Source organism: Erinaceus europaeus, chromosome X (genome assembly GCF_950295315.1).
Source record: "Erinaceus europaeus chromosome X, mEriEur2.1, whole genome shotgun sequence".
Classification (NCBI taxonomy): Eukaryota; Metazoa; Chordata; class Mammalia; order Eulipotyphla; family Erinaceidae; genus Erinaceus; species Erinaceus europaeus.
Genome location: NC_080185.1, coordinates 28,927,099 through 28,948,207, shown reverse-complemented (window position 1 = coordinate 28,948,207; position 21,109 = coordinate 28,927,099). Strand labels below are relative to the sequence as shown.

The 21,109-nt window shown below is 41.5% G+C and overlaps 1 protein-coding gene and 1 long non-coding RNA gene across 10 annotated transcripts in view; both read right to left on the bottom strand.

Moving 5' to 3' along the window:
- LOC132535807 (uncharacterized) overlaps positions 1 to 21,109 on the bottom strand; it is a 651,000-nt gene that overhangs the window by 19,816 nt on the left and 610,075 nt on the right. The gene's annotated exons all lie outside the window — the stretch shown is intronic.
- The window catches only part of ENOX2 (ecto-NOX disulfide-thiol exchanger 2), a 385,476-nt gene continuing 381,082 nt past the window's right edge, over positions 16,716 to 21,109 (bottom strand). For all 9 annotated transcript variants that reach the window (XM_060183083.1, XM_060183076.1, XM_060183079.1 and 6 more), the window contains one exon: positions 16,716 to 19,744. In XM_060183083.1, coding sequence (XP_060039066.1) covers positions 19,613 to 19,744 — 132 coding nt within the window. In that variant the 3' untranslated portion in view covers positions 16,716 to 19,612. The remainder of the gene's footprint in view (positions 19,745 to 21,109) is intronic.

Below are 21,109 nucleotides of genomic sequence, written 5' to 3'. Positions count from 1 at the left end.
GTCTTTCTCTCCCCCTCTGTCTTCCCTTCCTCTCTCCATTTCTCTCTGTTCTATCCAACATCAATGACATCAATAACGACAACATAAGAACTACAGCAATAAAACAACAAAGGCAACAAAAGGGAATAAATAAATAAATAAATATTAAAACAAGAAGGCAGACCCCATAATCCCAATACCAGTTTGAATACAATAAATGACACTCAACGTTTTAACAAATGGAAGAAAGTCCACTCTTTTTTTTATTTAAGAAAGGAGACATTAACAAAATAATAGGATGGGGGGGTACAACTCCACACAATTCCCGCCACCCAATCTCTATATCCCGTCCCCTCCCCACTAGCTTTCCCATTCTCTATCCCTCTGGGAGCAAGGACCCAGGGTCGTTGTGGGTTGCAGAAGGTGGAAGGTCTAGCTTCTGTAATTGCTTCCCTGCTGAACATGGACGTTGACTGGTTGGTCCATACTCCCAGTCTGCCTCTCTCTTTCCCTAGTAGGGTGGGTCTCTGGGGAAGCAGAGCTCCAGGTTGCATTAGTGGGGTCTTCAGTCCAGGGAAGCCTGGCCAGCATCCTGATGGCATCTGGAACCTGGGGGCTGAAAAGAGAGTTAACATACAAAGCCAAACAAACTGTTGAAGGATCATGGACCCAAAGGATGGAATAGTGGAGATAAAGTGTTGGGGGGTTACTTACTACAAACTCTAGTGTACTACTGCTTTCAGGTATATATTTGCCCTGGTTTATGGATACGTGTGGACATATGTTCTGTCTCCTGGAACCTGGTCTATATCTAGGTTTTGGGACTTTGTTAGGAAGAGAACCACCTGGGATGGAGTTAGAGAATACTATGAAAGGAAAGGTCTCACCCGAGTGATGAAGCTGAAGGGTTGTCATTCCACACCTGAAGTCTCTGGACACAGTCTGAAGTGAAGCATGCTGGGGTGGCACTCGTTGTGTTGATTAGGTTGCGATCAGTGGATGCAATATTATTTGATAAGAATTGGGAGAAGCATACGGCAAAGTGGGCTCTACCCTAGGGTCCACTTTTGTCGATAAAGAAAGGAGAGATCCCTCTCTGCACCAATACTGGTCATATCCATGAGGACGACATCATAGCCTCTCTTGTGGTAGAAATTGCCCAACTCTCAGAAGGGAGGTTGAGTCAATATACTATGCTACTTGAGGAAGACTGCAGTCTAGGATGTTCCTGGATATGATTATGGAATGTGAATTCAGAGAACTAACAACGATTCTCCTCAAACTCTTCAAGAAAATAGAAGAAGAGGGAACACTCCCAAACACATTCAACAAGACTAACATCACTCTGGTCTCCAAAGCCTGAAAGGATTCCACCAAAGAAAGAAAACTATGGACCTATATGGATGGATATGGAGATTGCACAGGCTCATGTGCTAAGTATGGATAGACATGGGCCCTAGGTCAGATTGATGGGGTTTACAGTTAGTGGTATTTATGTACTTTTCTCATATTTGGAAGCTACTCTCTTTCCTGATCCAGCTTTCTAGTCTTATTCCCAACTTTGACACCATCTTCCTAGACAATATTTTCAGCCCACATCCATGTTAGCTGTTGGGTGCAGGCAAAAATTAGTAGCCATGGGCCCCTTGAAATATACCTAAAATAGACTTCCTAGATTATTTAATCATGAAAGCCCCAAATCTCATCTGCTCTATTCTTACTTTTAGGTTCCTTACTACTAAACAATTTGTTCTGCTTTATATCTTAATGCTTTTTCAGCCACCAAGTTGCAGATGCTATCATGATTCCATCCTGACCTCACCAATGAAGGAAATGGAACTATAAACATAATGTTTATAGCACCCGTATTCAGCAGGGAGGCAGTTGCAGGGGCTGAGCCTTCCACATTCTGCACCCCATGGTGACCCTGGGTCGTTACTCCCAGAGGGAATAAGAGTAGAAGGGCTATCAGGGGAGGGGATGGGATGCGGAGTTCTGGTGGTGGGGATTGTGTGCAGCTGTGCCCCTTATCCTGTGGTTTTTGTCGGTGTTTCCTTTGTATAAATAGAAATTTTTAAAAAAGAAAAATTTAATTTCCACCAACTAGCAAGAATTTTCATTTTCAAACTGCTATTCATTTTTCAAATGAAGTTGAGAATTTAAATGTAAAAAATTTTTAAAAACATAATAATATATTATGAAGCCCTACTCTTTCTTAAATTTTTATTTATAAATAAAAATAGAAAATACCGACAAAAACCATAGGATAAGAGTCATAAAATTCCACACATTTTCCACCACCAGGGTTCCATATTCCATCCCTTCCACTAGAAGCTTCCCTATTCTTTATCTCTCTAGGAATATGGACCCAGAATCATTATGGAGTGCAGAAAGTGCAAGGTTGGGCTCTGTAATTGCTTCTCCACTGAACATGGGTGTTGGCAGGTCGAGCCATACTCTCAGCCTGCTTCTGTCTTTCCCTAGTGGGGCAGAGCTCCAGAGAGATGGGGTTCTAGGGTACACTGGTGAGGTCCTCTGTCTGGGGAAGTCAGGTTGGCATCATGGTAGCATCTATAACTTGGGTGTCTGAAAAAGGATTAAGATATAAAGAACAAATAGTTTAACAATATGGAACCTAAAGGCACAAATATAACTGGTAAGATTTGAGGTCTCCATTTTGGAAAAAAGTTAGTAGGTCTATTTTAGGTACATTCCAAGGGGCCCATGACTTTACTAATTTTTGCTTGAGCCTGATAGCTAACATGCAGGTGGACAAAAGGTATTATCTGGGAAGATGGTGTCAGGGTTGGAAATAGGACTAGAAAGCTGGGTCAGGGAAGAGAGTAGCTCCTACGTCTGGGAAAAGTGTATAAATATTGTTAACTGTATGCCCCATCGATTTAATCTGGGGCCCATATTTAGTACAGGAGCCTGTGTAATCTCTGCATCCCTATAGGTCTAAGCTTAAATTCTGTGGTCATAGCTAGGAATGTTCTAGGCTGCACCTATTGCCAGACCCATCTTCCTCGAGTGGTAGAGAATTTTGGCCCAACTTCCCTTCTGAGAATGGGGCAGTTCATACCATTGTTGATCCACATTGAGGGCAAGGTTCTGTGGGGGCTCACAAAGGGGTAATAATAACAATTATTAAATAATAATAAAAATAATTATTATTTATATACATGTTTGTATGTGTGTTTTGAGTTTGGCTTTATGGCCTGAAAAACATTAATTTTAAGGTTAAAAGTGTAAATAATCTTAAAGCCACATTCTTAACAAATTAGGTTAAAGAAAGAGGGTTTACATCACAGTTCTTATGTGGTAATCTAAAAATAAAAATTATTTTGCTAAGGTAAATAAATATTTAAAGTAAAAACCTAAGTATTTAAATTGACTAACTTCTTAAAAGTGTCAACATGACAATTCTTCATCTCCAAATTAAAATACAAATTATATGTATGGTTTTAAGTAGGAGAGGTTCCGGGGCATTATGGAGGGCCCCCATAATGCCCTGTGAAACTATTTCTGTGGAAATTAGTCCACAACAAAATTTGTTGTTTGTTTGGCACTGTAAATCTTCTGAGAAACATTGTCACAAATGTGTGTTAACTCTTTAAGTAACTTAAGTTTGTCTAAAGTTTAAAGTAAAATTAATTAAAAAAATCAATATACTTTAGTTAAATTTGGTTTAAAGATCCTGACATTCAGAGATTGGTAGATAAGGTTAAATAAGCTAGACTTTATATTTGCTTCCTTTAAAATTCAAACAGAGCCTTTTAAAATAGATATCACACACTTAGGGTGTGTCTCAATTTTAACTGAGTGTGACAAAAGACTAAAAGAGATATTACTGATATATATAAAGTTGTCAAGTACCTTCTCATTTAAAAAGATAAAATAAACCTAGATAAACAAAAAATAACTTGTCAATGGTTATGCTGATAAATTTCATGCCTAAAGCTTTTGCTTTGGTACCCCTCTATATATCTTTCCACATTTAAAAATATCTAATTTATTTCAAGACAGTGTCAAAAGTTTATTCTTGATAAGTTGACAAATATATATGTTTCTGACCTGATAAAAAGTTTAATATTTGACAAATTATTATTAAACAAAATTAGTCTAAAGATGTCATTATAAGATGGTGTAAAAGTAAAAGATTATTTTAAACGTATATGACTTTTAAGTACTATGATCCTAACATTAAACTAAGTTCTAATAATATGCTTAAATTGTTTAAGTGATTTTAAAATCATACTACAAAGATGATAATCATTTTATTGTTAAAAAGGCCTTTTAAAATTATATAAATATATTTAAACAAATTCTAAGTCATTAGATTATCAATTTTAATATTTTTCCTGGCCTTGTGTATGTCTTGCTGGTCACAAATAAAAGACTACAACCGTGACAAGCCTTCACATAAAGAACCAGCCTTTCATATGGTGAAAAGCTTTCTTAAAATAAAAAATACCCTATATGTAGTCCAATTTCAGTTTATGTGACTTAATAATGTTTTTATGTTTTTCCAAAGATAATAAAATCTCAGCTGATTCCAACAGCCTTAGTAGTCTTTATTGATGTGTCCTCCTCAAAGACAGGCCATTGTTAAACATGCTAATAAAACACTAAAACAGATAATTCATGTGTTTTGAAAAATAAAAAGGGGGAGACAGGACCACAGACTCCACACAACATTCTTAATAGAGCGCTCTTTACCATTAATATTTTAAATTTGGACACACAAAGAAAATCTGCCAGTGATAGGTTCTAAAAAACTACAAATAACAGTAGATATGCACTGGTTAAATGGAAAGACCCCCTGTCAGGGTCCTGGAAAAGACCAGATCCCGTCCTCATATGGAGACAAGGGCATGTTTGTGTTTTTTCCCGTACAGGTAATGAAGCCCACTGGCTACCAGAGAGGCCCGTCCAACAAACACAAGAGAAGGAGACAAAATGCCTGCAGATGCTGAGACCTATGAAAATTGACAGAGAGGATGGAGAGGCTGAGGCTTGAGAACACCCCCAACCCTAGCTGCAAGATAACCCAGGGAGATAAAGGCCTTGGCTCCTCTGATACATATTGGACAATAATACTGAACTCTGAAGATGACTCCGAAGAAGCTCAGCTGTAAGATGCTTCCCTTTCTTCTCTACACACCCCTACTATTGGCCATTCCTGCTCGCACTGCTCTCGTCTATCAATGGGAATTCCAGGTTAGAGAGACACAAACGAAAGATACACACACTACAATCCGGAACATTGGCACGGCACGCTGTCCTCCTAAAGGTTGCCAGGAAACTGTCATTATTAACATCTCTCCTAAGACTATCTCTAGCACATATCGGCCTTATGCCTGTTTTCCCTTTGATAATAAAGATAGAAGCAGATGTCTCACTGACATCCCCACCTATGGAGCCTGCTGCTACTGGTCCTGCATTCTCCATGACGCTCTCTCACCAAAGACTAAAGCCGGAAAACCTAGTATCCTCAGGTTGCAGGGGTCCCAATTCACTATTCAGATCTCTGATCCCTGGGATGCTCGTTGGCAAGAGGAAGTTACAGACAAATTATATAATGATGGGTACTCCTCATACCCTGCAGGGACTATATATATATATATATCTCCCGGCAGCTGACATTGGCTGAGCATAGAGAGCAGATAAATCAAGTCATTATAGTTACAGAGAATAATCTCCATTTGGCTTTACAAACTAACTCAGCCGTGGAAACTAATAATAATAAGTGGGCTGCCTGGCCCCTATACCTTCAATATGCAATTAATCTTTTAAATCACTCTCAGATCATTTCCAGCACTTCCCAACTCCCTGCTGTGCGCATCCCTTTCTCGACCCATCCTCGCTGCAGCACCTTTAAATAACACCACTAACCCTCCCAAATGCTACCTGCCAGGAACCATTTCTCTGCTTGATAAGCTTTGAAACAGTGGAAGCCCTCGAGACAAGTTTCATTTCCCCCTGGGCAGGCCATTTCCCCTCAGGTAGACCATTTATCAGAAATCAAGTGACACAACACATAGTTGTGGTAACAAACATGGTTTCGGCTATTGTATGTTGCAAGGAACATTCCACTTTGAAGATTGCTCCCCCTTCTCCTCCTCCAGCACTCCCCCCCTTCCCCAAAGCCTTATAATGCCTGTGAACACAGTAAAATTTTGCAGCTTGATCAGAAACCTGTCTTGCTGTCGTTCTTTCGTGTCTCTTGTCCCTGTCATTCCAGGTCCTTAGGTTCCTAGCCCCTGTTCACCGCCCTGCTGGTCGGGGCAGCTACCACAAAAAGCCCCCCTGTGGGGCTATATCCCCCTGTCCCCTCAGTTCCGCTGTTTTTAGAACATATAAGTAACACATTCATCCTGGTATGCCTCTATACCAACGACTCTAGCCCAGTTAATTTCACTTGTACCCGTAATGTCTCAATAAGCTCTGTCCATACATCGCCCCTGCTGACTTACTATTGGTGCTGTGGGACACTCCTGACTACTATAAATATCACCACCCCCGTACCCTGCTTCATGGTGGCCATAGTTCTCCAACTTACACTGTATGAACCCGACGAGTTCACATGGCTCCTACACTCCACTCATAAAAGAGCTGTTTTCCTCCCATTAATAGTTGGCATAGGGTTAGCCACCTCTACCGGCATAGCTGGTGGTGCGCTAGGACACTGTATATATTCCTCCCATGAATTTTCTGACAAATTACAATAGGTTATAGACTCCACCACAAACAGTCTTGAGTCACTACAGAGACAGATTACATCCCTAGCAAAAGTTGCCTTACAAAACAGACGAGCCCTTGACCTGCTTACTGCGGAGAAAGGGAGGACCTGCTTAGCCCTACAAGAAGAATGTTGCTTTTACATTAATGAATTAGGGATCATAGAAGAAAATGTTAAAAACCTACAAACACTCAGTCGAGAACTACGAAATAGATATGATCCCGCCTCTTCATACCAATGGATACATTCCCCCTTCCTTACCTGGCTGCCCTCAGTTGTGGGACCCTTGCTTGTTTTACTTCTTCTGCTCACAGTAGGTCCTATAATTCTTAATAAGCTCATGGCCTTTTTGCGGCAACAGATTGATGCCATAAAAATGCAACCTATACAAGTTCACTGTCATAGGCTGGACATGGCAGAAAATGGAGTTGCTGCGGAGGATTTGCCCCCCCTCCGTCAGAACATCCTCCATGTAGAGGGCTGGCTAGCCAATGACCAGTAAAGGGGAAACTAGCGCTATCCAGTCAACCTAAGACAGGGCAGCTGGTACTACTGGGCAAAAAATGACCAGGTGTTCTGATGACGGGTAAGACGGAAGGCTGATCCCCAACCTAAGACAGGCACAGCCCACCCTGCCACAAAATAAATTCCGCCAATCAAAACATGCACCCATATATATATGGAAGGGGGACATGTGGGGAGCCACATGTGCCCTCAAGGTTGCTATTGGCATGGCCATAGAGTCTTTGTTCACAGAAGACCTTGCTTAAAAGATATGTTTCTGTTAAGAGTCTTTGTTCACAGACGGCCTTGCTTAAAAGATAAGTTTTTGTCTCCCAACTCCACTTCCCCATGAATCACCCAGGACCTTCCAGATAATGGCTGATCACCATGACAACATGCCACGTCAATCAGCTTTCCCCAACTGCTAACTCCCCCCCTTGCCCCGGCCTTAAAAACAGCACCTTTGGTGCTAGTAAACAGACTTGATGAGAATCCTGTCTTGTCTCATTTCTGTTGTGTCTCTTGTCCTCATTTCCTATCCCTCTTGTCCTTGTCCTCACTCCCTCTCCTAGGTTTACCCATGTTGAAGGTTCCGCGGGTCGGGACATCTTATGTTGTTTTTGATGGAGATGACCAGTGACACTGGAAAGAGGGATCTATTAGAGGTCTAGGCCTATCATGTCTGTGTGAGAATCCAAGGATTCACTGACTAGGGCTCTGGGAGATGAGGTATGAAGCCCTGTTCTTAAATCTGACACCATCTTCCCAGACAGTATTTTTAGTCCACCTGAGTATTAGCTGTCATGCTCAGACAAAAATTACTAAAGTCATGGGCCCCATGGAACATACCTAAAAATAGATTCCCTTGCTTCTTCCCACTGGAAGACCTCTAATATTATCTGCTCATGGGTATAGTTTCGTATCTCACCCTCCAATAAAATTATATGCATCCCCATAACCATCACAGTTCTCACAAAGTTTAAGAGACAGTTTAATTACTTCTAAGTTTGAGTTTTCATTGTCTCTATTTGATGCAAGAGTGAAACCACCTGGTAGTTGTCTTTTACCGCTTTCCTTATTTCACTAAGCATGAACCTTCATAAACCATTTTATTTAAAACTGTAAACAGGAAATCAGTTGAAACTATAACAGCCTTGCTGTATATATTATCACTGCCAAATTTTGTTATATTGCCTTCATTTTCTCTACTATATGATCTTCTATAGTATTAACATGTATTTGTATTCTTATGAAAAGTTTTGTGCAGTTTCAATAGACTTTAGGTATTAATGCAAAATTTTTCATGGTCTGGGAGATGGTGCAGTGGCTAGAGTGTGGGACTCTCAAGCATTATGTTCCAGGTTTTATTTCTGGCATCACTGCACCAGAATGATGCTCTAGTTATCTATCTCTTTCCTTCTCTCATCTTAAAAATAGATCTTTTAAAAATGTAAACATTCAAAATAAAATATTATTTTAAAGAAATACTATTTTAAAGGAACACTTATATTAGAATGTTTTAAGAATGGACACAGTTCTTAGTTATTTAATAAAAATCTTTAATAAAATGAACTCTGGTTCTACTTAAGAGGTTCTCATTATTTCATTAGTCTCCTTTCTTGGAGATTTAAATTTTTTTCATTTGTTTTTTATTGAATAGAGACAGAAATTAAGAGAGGGTAAGAGGATAGAGAAGGGGAGAGACAGAGAGACACCTGCAGCCTTTCTTCACCACTCATGAAGCTTCTCCCCTAAAGGTGGGGACCAGGGGCTTGAACATAGGTTCTCATGCACTATAGTGTGTGTGTGTGTGTGTGTGTGTGTGTGTGTGTGTGTGTGTGTGTGTGTATTTAACCAGGTGTGTCACTGCCTGGCCCCAACTCAGGGATTCTTTACCTAGAGACTGAATGAAATTTGGCAATTTGTGAACTTGGATAAACAAATGCATTGATGGGAGTTGGGCACTGGCACAGCGGGTTAAGCACATGTGGCGCAAAGCGCAAGGACTGGCAGAAGGATCCCAGTTCAAGCCCCCTGCTCCCCACCTGCAGGGGAGTCGCTTCACAGGCGGTGAAGCAGGTCTGCAGGTGTCTGTCTTTCTCTCCCCTTCTCTGTCTTCCCCTTCTCTCTCCATTTCTCTCTGTCCTATCTAACAACAATGGCATCAATAACCACAACAATGTTAAACAACAAGGGCAACAAAAGGGAAAAATAAATAAATATTTAAAAAATGCATTGATATTTTTTACTAATGTTTGACAACTGAGATTTAATATTTCCTTCCATTTTATTTTAAAATTTCTCTTTTTAAAAACTCATTTTTATTGATGGGTTAATGGTTTATACACGGGTATAATTTCTCATCTCCCTGTGAAAATTCTGTACAGAACACTCTCACTCACAACCCCTGTCTTTTCACATCATAATGCAACAGGACCCAAAGGTTCTATCCACTCCATCCCTATCCATCTATCCCCAATGCCCTTTGTTTTGATGCAGTACACTATGCCCAGTCCAGGTTTCATTTTGTGTTCTCCTTCCCTATGCCTATTATTAAGTCCCACCTATCATTCAGTATATGTCTTCTCTTCTTGACTTATCTTACTTAACATAATGTCTTTGAATTCCATCCAAAATGAGGCAAAGACGATGACTTCATTATTTTTAATAGTTGAGTAGTATTCCACTGTGTGTGTGTCAAAATTTTCTGAGCCACTCATGTGTTGTTGCTTCTAAGTTTTTGGCTATTGCAAATTGTGCTGCTATAAACATAGGTATATATAGATCTCTTCTGATAAGTGTTTTTGTTTTCTTTGGGTAAATCTCCAAGAGGGAAATTGCTGGGCCATAGGGTAGGTCCATTTGTAGTGTTCTGAGAAATCTTCAGACTGTTTTCTATAAGGGTTGAACCAATTTACACTCCCACGAGCAGTGCAGAAGTTCCCATTTTCCCCACAACCTCTTGAACATTTATTGTTTCTGCCTTTTCTGATGTATGACATTCTCACGTGTGTTAAGTGATGTGTCATTATTGTCTTTATTCTCATTTCTCTGATAATCAGTGACTTTGAGCACTTTCTCATGTGTCTGTTCGCCCTCTGGATCTCTTTCTTGGTGAAGTTTCTTTCCGTGAACATGGCCCATTTTCTTTTTTAAAAAAAACATTTTTAATAGCTTTTTTATTTATTTATTCCCTTTTGTTGCCCTTGTTGTTTTATTGTTGTAGTTATTATTGTTGTTGTTACTGATGTCATTGTTGTTGGATAAGACAGAAAGAAACGGAGAGAGGAGGGGAAGACAGAGAGGGGAAAAGAAAGATAGACACCTGCAGGCCTGCTTCACCGCTTGTGAAGGGACTCCCCTCCAGGTGGGGAGCCGCGGCTGGAACCGGGATCCTTATGCCGGTCCTCATGGCCCATTTACTAGCCACTTTGTTCCGCATACCAGCAATGGACCTTTCCCCAATATTCCTTATTTGGACTGATCTTCCCCTATTGGTCCTCTTCCTTTTTGACCTTTTTCTTTTTTTTTTTTAAAGATTTTATTTATTTATAAGAAAGATAGGAGGAGTGAGAAAGAACCAGACATCACTCTGGTACACGTGCTTCCGGGGATCAAACTCGGGACCTCATGCTTGAGAGTCTGAAGCATTATCACTGCACCACCTCCCGGACCACCTTTTTGCCCTTTTTCTAAAACCATATATAAATCTGTTCTCACCCCAATAAAATTGAGTTGTCTCTCTGAAGCACTTCCGGAGAGTCGTGTCTCTGCGCGCCCACCCCTCGCCCCACAGGTACCTCCCTGGACTTCTGGTGGTCCGCCCCATTCTTGCCTCTAGCGGCCAAGGAGGCAGTGGGATTTTGCAGACACAGCCCACACACCACTGCGCAGCTCTGACAACTTCCTTCCTTCCTCCCTCCCTTCCTCCCTTCCTCCATTCCCCTCCCTTCCTTCCTTCCTTCCTTCCTTCCTTCCTTCCTTCCTTCCTTCCTTCCTTCCTTCCTTCCCTCCCTCCCTCTCTTTTTCTCTCTCTTTCTCTCTCTCTCACTCTCTCTCTCTCTCTTTTTTTTGTCTCCAGTGTTATCGCTGGGGCTCTGTGCCTGCACCACAAATCCACTGCTCCTGGAGGCTATTTTTTTCCCTTTTGTTGTCCTTGTTGTGGTTGTTATTGTTATTGATGTCACTGTTGTTGGTTAGGACAGAGAGAAATCAAAGGAGGAGGGGAAAACAGAAAGGGGGAGAGAAAGACACTTACAGACCTGCTTCACTGCTAGAAGCTACCCCCCTCCCCGCAGGTGGGGAGCCGGGGCTCAAACCGGTATCCTTATGCAGGTCGTTGTGCTTCATGCCATGTGCGCTTAACCCGCTGTGCTATTGTCTGACCCCCTCTGACAACTTTCTTTCTTTCTTTCTTTTTTAAGATTTTATTTATTTGTTGATGAGAAAGAGAGGAGAGAGAGAGAGAGAGAGAAAGAACCAGACATCTCTCTGGTACATGGGGCTTGAACTCGGAACCTCACGCTTGAGAGTCCAGCACTTTATCCACTGCGGCATCTCCTGGACCACCTATGACAACTTTCTAACGTGTCCTGCATCCTATCGAAGAGCTGGCTGACATCTCCATAATGCACCCTAGCCTTGAATACAGCAACTCTTATGTCCTCCAGTTCCTTTTCCTTCTTTCTGTGTCCTAATTGCTCAAGTATGAATTTGAGACCTTCCACCCAGATAGAAACTTTAGGCAAGTTGAAATTTTCAAAGCTCCTTTCCAAGCTGAAAGGGTAGAGTGATGTTATGGATCTTGGGGTATGAGAGAAAAGATAAGCTCGCGCGTGTGGACACACACACACACACCTCCCCTCCCCCTTTCTCTGTTAATGTGATGTGGGGGAATGAAAGTGGAAGGACAGTGAAGATTAGATCTTAATTCGGCAGAAGGAAGCTTCTTTCCTTATTATGCTCAGACAAGGCAGTAGGAAGCTTCTTCCCTTAGGAAGCTTGTCCCTCAGACAAGGCATTCCTTACTCTGATGAGATCAGCAAAACTATCTGAATTTCTCCTTGCCAGTAGGTCTCATTCTTCTTTGAAATTATCCTCCAGTTTTGTGGTATTCCTAACACTGAAAAGGTAGCTTTAGTGCAATTGAAACATTGCTTGTATGACTGTTAGTTGAATAATAATCACAACTATTTATTGAGCACTTATTTTTCTAGGCATAGTTGATACTGTGCTCTTTAAATGGACCCATAAATGATCCTTTGAGAGAAGTATATTCCCACTTAAAAACAAAACAAAACAAAACAAAACAAAAACAACCAAATTTATTGGGGCAGGGTGGTAGTGCAGCAGGTTAAGCGCACATGGTGCAAAGCTCAAGGACCAGCACAAGGATCTGGGTTCTGGCTCCCCACTTCCTATCTGCAGGGGGTTGCTTCAGAAGTAGTGAAGCAGGTCTGCAGGTATCTTTCTTTCCCCCCTGTGCCCCCCTCTCAATTTCTCTCTCTCTTACCTAGCAACAGTAGCAATAACAACATCAAGGGAAATAAAATAAAAAAAAATGGCCTCCAGGAGCCCCAACGATAACCCTGGAGGCAAAACACAAAAAACAAAGCAAACAAAACAAAACAAAACAACAAATCTTATACAGGGCAGGAGTGTGAGACAGAGGCAGAGCTTTACTATGGCATATATGATACTGGACATCAAACTCTGAACCTCATGCATGTAAGGCCATTGCTTTAGCTACTGTGCTTTTGTGCAACCTTCCAGGCCACTATTTTCCATTTTATAGTTGAAGAAACAAAGGCTCAAAGAGGTCAAGTTACAGTGTCAGAAAGTGACCTTAGGCACCATGGTATGATACAGTTGAAGCCAGGCAGATGACATCCTGCATTTTGTCAAATTAACTATGTAAGGGCACCAAAGTAAAAACCCAGTGGTGAGGGGTAGACATGTAGCTTCCTGGGCCAGTGGGGGGTGGGAGTGGGCGGGAGGGATGGGTCACAGTCCTTTGGTGGTGGGAATGGTGTTTATGTACACTCCTAGCAAAATGTAGACATATAAATCAGTAGTTAATTAATATGAGAGGGGGAAATCAATTGTATGTCTCAAAGTTTCTCAAAACACAAACTGAATCTTTTTAATATATAGGCTATGTATTTGATATACGGACTCTCTCAAAAGCCTAGACCAAGTAGATTAGAAGCTTCCAATAGCACAGCTATATACAAGATACTGGGTACTGTACAGCAAACCATAACAAAGGGACTTTTCAAAGTTAACCCAATTAACAAATAATGTGATGATAATATTAACTATTGATTGTCTTTTTGAACCCTAAGACAGCAGGAACCTCACATCCTCACTATAGAGCCCCTACTTCCCCCAGTCCTGGAACCCTTGGATAGGGCCCACTTTCCCGTATACATCTCCCAATCCAAACCAAATAATATTGCATCCGCCGATCACAACCTAACCAAAGCAATGATTGCCATCTCAACATGCTTCACCTCAGACTGTATCCAGAGACTTCACGTGTGGAATGACAACCCTTCAGCTTCATTACTCGGGTGAGACCTTTCCTTTAATAGTACACTCTAATTTCATCTCAGGTAGTTCACTTTCTAACAAAGTCCCATAACCTAGATATACACCAGTTTCTGTGAGAGAGAGCTTATGTGCACACGTATCCATAAACTACTGCAAAATATATACCTGAAAGCAGGATTACACTAGAGTTTGCAGTGAGTACCTCCCTAACACTTCCTCTCCACTATTCCAAGCTTGGGATCCATGATTGCTCAACAAATTGTTTGGCTTCATATGTTAACTCTCTTTTCAATCACCAGGTTCCAGATGCCACCAGGATGCTGGCTAGGCTTCCCTGGATTGAAGACCCCACCAATGTGTCCTGGAGCTCAGCTTCCCCAGAGACACACCCTACTAGGGAAAGAGAGAGGCAGACTGGGGGTATGGACCGACCAGTCAACGCCCATGTTCAGCGGGGAAGCAACTACAGAAGCCAGACCTTCTACCTTCTGCAACCCTCAATGACCCTGGGTCCATGCTCCCAGAGGGATAGAGAATGGGAAAGCTACCATGGGAGGGAGTAGGTTATGGGGATTGGGTGGTGGGAATTGTGTGGAGTTGTACCCCTCCTACCTTATGCTTTTGTTCACTAATCCTTTCTTAAATAAAAAATTAAAAAAAAATTAACTATGTAACTTGAGCAGGCAACTTAACCTTTTTCAGGCTTTTCTTTGTTGTTGTTGTTTGTTTTGTTCCTCTAGAGTTATCACTGGGGCTTGGTGCCTTCACTAATCCACTGCTCCAGGAGGCCATTATTTCCATTGTTGTTGTTGTTGTAATTGTTGGTGGTGGATAAGACAAAAAGAAATTGAGAGAGGAAGAGAAGACAGCGGGGGAGCCCTGGGCTTGAGCCCGCTTGTGAAGAGCGGACCCCCCCCCCCCCCCCGCAGGTGAGGAGCCTGGGGCTCCAACTGGGATCCTTGCGCTTGGAACTATGTGTGCTTAACCGGTGTGCTACCACTCCCCCCTCCTTTTTTGCATCTTTATATAGTTTTTGAAGCCTTCCGTTATGTCTCTCCTTAAGCACCTTGCACATGACTATGTCATTTAGCAAAAATCCAAACTAAAATGTGAACTCTCATGGGAAGAGATCATGTTTGATTTTGCTTTCAATCCCAAGATGTATACCTATCAGGTACTCTATAATGGTATGTGAATAAACACCATGAGGTTTGTAGTAACACATCCATTAGGTGATAAAGCAAACAGATAAAGGGGCGGGGCAGTGGTGCACCTGCTTGAGTGTACAATGTGTAAGGACCCGGGTTCTTAAGCTCTTAGGCTGTACCTGCAGGAGGAAAGCTTCAAAAGTGTGAAGCAATGCTGCAGGTATCTGTCTCTCTCACTCTCGTTAACTCCCCTTCCTCTTGATTTCTGGCTGTCTCTACCAAAGATAATTTAGAGGCCTGTGGTGGCACACCTGGTTAAGTGCTCACACTACAGTGTGCAAGGACCTGAGTTCAAGCTCCTGGTCCCCATCTGCAGGGGGAAAACTTCATGAGTGGTGAAGCAGAGCTGCAGGTGTCTCTCTCCCTCTCTACTTCCCTCTGCCCTCACAATTTCTCTCTGTCTCTATCCAATAACAAGTAGATAAACATATTTTAAAAGATAATTTAAAAATAGACAAATAATAGCAGTAACTTTTGACTTTGAGATTGAGATTCAGATTGTCTCCCTGTCTCTTAGAAATTTAAGTTATTTTACATCTTTTGAGTACCAGCTGTCACAGAGAGGGACACTATGCGTCTTTCATGGCTGTAGTAAGAATAAATAAAAAGAAAAGTGTATTTCCTGGTAATAAGACAGCACTACCAATGTTGGTTTTATTATTGGTGTGTGTGTGAATGCAGTTTCTATAGAGTATACTACATAAATACTCATCTAAACTACTTTTCAGATGAAGCTTTCATGTTCTTGGCTAAAGAACAAAGGATTTGAATGTATAAAAATGTATACTTGCTGGTGGAGAAAGACTTAAGTTGGTGGTGGGAGTATTATGTAGATACTATCACAGGGAGACGAGGAATTATACTCACATGGTAACAAGTCTCTCATAAATCATAACTTCCCCTGACAAAGTGATAAGAAAAAAAAAACTATGCTTCTTGCTCTTTGAAATGAAGAACCATCCCATCCAGGGGCCAGCCAGGTAGTGGCACACCTGGTCAAATGCACACATTATAGTGTGCAAGGTCCCAGTGGCAAGCCCCTAGTCCCCACCTGCATAGGGAAAGCTTCACGAGTGGTGAAGTAGAGCTGCAGGTATCTGTCTCTTTCCCTCTCTATCTCCCCTTCCCCTCTCAATTTCTCTGTCTCTATCCAATAATAAATAAATAAATAAATAATAAAAACACCCACATCTATGGACATCTAACCTTTGATAAGGGGGCCCAAAGTATTAAATAGAGGAAGGAGGCTCTCTTCAATAAATAAATAAAAACAAAGAACCATCCATATGTTTGAACAGCTGAGACTCAGTAGCATCATGAATCTCCATGATTCTAGATGTGAATATAAAGACTTTCTTTTTTTTAATGAAATCAAAGTCATGACTTATAATTACTTTTGACTGGATCACAATCATAACTACTCTCATGTATTCACTGTTGAACAGGCACTAGCTGGGCTATTTATGGATGCGGCCTTATTGAATGTGAGTTAGGTACCATTTCTCCTTAGTTTTTCTTATGAGGGAGTCAGAATTCTCATTGTGTCCATGTGACTTGCCTATAGACACACATGTAGGGTGTGAGTTTAGGCAGCCTAATAGCACTGGACCACTGGACGGTAGCGACTACAGTGAATCAGGGACTATTTGATGAGTTTTCCAAGACAGTTGAGAGTAACAAGGTCTCATCCAGTTCTACCAAGTGAATCAAAAGGTCTTGCACACCTATGCTGTCTTTTTAAGCAACACAGTTTATTTTGCATTATATGAAAGCCATACATTTTGAAGCTCAAATGAAATTGCATTTATGTAACTTGAGCACAGTTACATGTCTGATTGTGTCCCCAAAAATCAACCTTTCACTTTTCATGGACGATATTTAAAATCAATAGGAAATATTAACAAAATCTGAACTAGAGGTTTCACAGGACTGGGAGGGAGATGAAATAATCATTTGTAAGATTAAAACACACCTGTTCATCATTACATGACAAAAAAAAAAAAAAACTACCTTCCACGTCTCCTAAAAATAACAAATTCCTAACAGTTCAAAAGTCAGTAAGGGCAATGAAACAATAAACAGCACTGAACATTTGTAAAAAGAAATTTCTTCATTAATAGATTTCCACAGTGAGTCGAAACTCACTGTGGAAAGATGGAGAGATGGTATGTGCAGCAATTTGATTATGCAATATAATGCAAACTTATTCTATTTTTACACTGTGAACAGGTGGATTAGTCAGAGTCTTTCAGAGATGCAGAATTAATGTGAAATTTACGTACACACACACACACACACACACACACACACTTATTTTAAGGAATTGGCTCAGGTGATTGTAGGGGCTGGCAAGTTTGAAATTTGCAGGGCTGGCTGGCAATTTGGAAATTCTGGCAGGCATCAATGCTGCAGTTTTGAGTCCAAAGGAAACCTGGAGGCACAATCCCTTTTTCCTTAGAGGACCTTCGTCTTTTCTCTTAAGGCTCTCTCCTGATTGGACAAGGTCCACCTGCATTATGGAGGATAATCTGCTTCATTCAAAGAGTACTAGTTTTGAATGTTAATAACATCTCAAAAATACCTTCACAGCAACATCTAGGCTGGTGTTTGATCAAGCAACCTGGCACTGTAGCCTGGCCAACTTAATACATAAAATTAAACAGAGCGCATAGCAAATCCAAGTAGGCTGGAAGAAGTACACCTGGACTCAATTGATAGGAATGATGGGAGAAGACCATTTGTAATACAAATACACCAAGTAAAGAAGAGAACAGGTCCTGGGTATGGCAGTTGTTAGCTTGAAATTTTCCTTTTAGGCCACTTGTTTAGATAATAAGTAATTGATCAGTAGCAAGTTTCTCTTGATTTCAGTGATTATTAAGAAAAAACATTCCAGGAGCCCTGAGAATGATGAATCAAGCCCCCCGCCCCAGCATGGATGGCAGAGATACTTTAGTGAGGAAGCTAGTCTTCTACTGGTGCCACAGCTGGGTGCTTGAGAGGGAAGCAGGAATGGGGATGCCTTGAACTTTTTTTTTTCCTGCTAGTTACCAAGGCAGAGAAAGTCTAGCAGCGTCTTCTTCCAAGCTTCTGGTGACTGACATCACCAGCTAAAGGATTACTCAGAGAGCCAGTTATTCAAAAACAGAACACCAAACTGAGGTATATAAGATGAATACTTATCTCTTAAAATGCAACTTGGAACACTACTGACATCTCATTCACAAAGGACTTTTTTTTTCCGGAAGTACTCTCCATCGGTTTGCATTCTTAGGGCAGTCTCTTATTTTGAATCAAGATTTGAGGGAAGGTATGGTTGTGTACTAGAAGCACCACCACAGAAAGAAGGGGGCATCTACCTTAGCATAGTAACCCCCACTCCCACCCCACTCCTCTTCCTTCTCTTTTCTTTTCCTCCAATCAGGACTTATTGACTGGTTCATGTGCACACTGCCATGTTAGTCTGCTGATGGGCACCTTAGAACTGGAGGTGTTCCTGGTGACCCACACGCTAGAGGAAGCTGACATGTCTGCACACCCTGGCCCATCATTTACTTCCATTTTGAACAGTCTCCTCTTAGTACTCACAGAAACTCTCTGCAAACATTCAGCATGAAGTAAACAGTATTAACAACAGTCCACTATTTGCAATTCAACACACTGACATGAGAAGAAAAAGGACCAACAGACTCAGTAAGAAGACCAGAGGGGTAAGAAAGCATATTAGAATAAATCCCTGTTAATGCTGGCAAATGTGCGAGCACGCACATACATACACAATACACACACACACACACACACACACACACACACACACACACGCTTGTGCACATGTGTCTAAATCCATAGAAAACTAAACATGCCCTCTTTGCAAAGCAAACTATGTACAAGATGATTCTGAATAGCACAGACACATGCCACTCACACTGGACACTGGCTTTCTGCGAATACACCTAGATGTATTTATTTTTAAAGTTTTCACATAAACCTTTTATTCTGATATAGTAGAGAAAATAACTTTGGAACATTTATCAACTTTTGGCTCACAATAATTTTGCAAAAAGCCATGGACCATGCTTTGTCTTTTAAAAGGTGAACCTGGTCAAGTACCTTCTAGAAGACACTGATATTTATTTTAACTGGGATTGGAAAGACTATGTCAGTTAAGGAGTATCCTTAGTGCTCCTCTCGATCCTCTCACCAGCAGTTAACACTAATGTGAAGACATGTTCTGAAATATGAATCACATACAAATCAGCAAAACATCTCAGTGAACAGTGCTTCAAAAAATACCAAATCTACAACAGTAGTACGGACACCAAAAACACCCACCCCCAATACTCTTTAGCCTCAGGCCTTTTTTCAATACCACTAATAAAAACCAAAGACAACCAATTGACAGAAAGGGAGGAAGTTACAGCACTTGAGGTTTGAGTCTTTGTTAGGACCTGAACTTTGAGGTGCTGCTCTAGGATCCTTATTTTAATGCAAAAGATATTCCAGGAATGGATGGACAAATTCAAAGCAATTTCCACTTGAAAACCATGGAAAATACAAATCATTTTCTAAGCTCTGTCAAACACACATTTATTTTCAGGATCCCAGGTTGGTTGGTAGGTAAAATGATTCAGGTCAGTTTCAAGCCCTCAAAGCCACAGAATTTCCACCTCTTCTCCAAGCTGGCTCCAACGCCCGTCATTTCCTGCTTGAAGGTATGCTGGAGTCTGCTCATGAGGCATTCCACATCGCTGGTACAGATCTGTGAGAGAGAGAGAATTTCCATTCAGCACCAGTTCTGCTTTCCTAATCTGCTTCTTCTTCCCCAGTGCTGCCTGCTTTAGAATGCTGGTGTGTGTGTGTGTGTGTGTGTGTGTGTGTGTTGACTTCCTCCCCTGTGTTGTGCATATGTTGGTTTAGTAGTTTCCAGATAGCAGCTATTTTTTTTTCTGCTCTGACCTCCAGGAGAAGTCTCCTAAAATTATTATCATTATTATTATTATTGCCTCCAGGGTTATTGCTGGGGCTCGGTGCCTGCACTAAGAATCTACTGCTCCTGAAGGCCATTTCTTCCCTTTTGTTGCCCTTGTTTATCAGTGTTGTTACTATTATTGTTGTCATTGTAGTTGGATAGGACAGAGAGAAATGGAGAGAGGAGGGGAAGACAGAGAGGGGGAGAGAAAGATAGACACCTGCAGACCTCCTTCACCGCCTGTGAAGTGACTCCCCTGCAGGTGGGGAGCCAGAGGCTCGAACAAGGATCCTTTTACTGGTCCTTGCGCTTTGTGCACTTGCGCTTAACCTGCTGCACTACTTCCCGCCCCCCCTAAAATTCTTTTTTTCATGTATTTCATAACTGCTGGTTTGAGGTGAGGTCTGATAGCTATACAATCAATTCACCCATTTTGCATGTGCAGTTCCATCAGCTGTAGTAAGTCTGTGCGGTTGTGTAATGGTCACTATGATTCAGAGCATTCTATCACCCCCCTGCCCCAATTTCTTTGTGCCTCTTTGAAGTCAATCCCTACTCTAGTCTCTGACTCTGGCTCTCTCACTTCAGTTCTGCATTTGTTAGAGGACCCCCCCCCCCTTATGTGTAATCATCTACAGGATAGCCTTCTGTGACTAGTTCCTTTCACTGAGCATAGTGTTTTTTGAGACTGCGTGCCAATTAGCTGTCTATGGATAAGAGCTGGTATAAGTCATGGGGAGAGGTTTGGGTTCGTAGCCAGCTGACTGATGGATGATCTGTGCTGAGGATGCTTCTTGCAGGCCCACTGATGCAACAAACCTTTTGGGGAGAGGAAGGAGGAGGAAACGGCTGCCACCAGAGCAAAATTCTCCACACATGCATTAGCTTACAAAGGGAAAGTGACAGGAATGGGGAATGCTCTGTGTTCCTGCTTCTGTGCACACCCCCCCCCGCCACCCCACCCCGCACATAACAAATTCACAGGTCTCTTCAGAGATTCCTTCTTTTATATTTTTAATTTAAATTTATTTCATGAGAGAGATAGAGATAGACAGACAAGGTAGAGAGAGAGAGAGAGAGAGAGAGAGAATGAGAATGTGTAGGACCTTAAGGGAACGCCATCTCCATTCTATAGCTACCACTGCAGACTTTTGG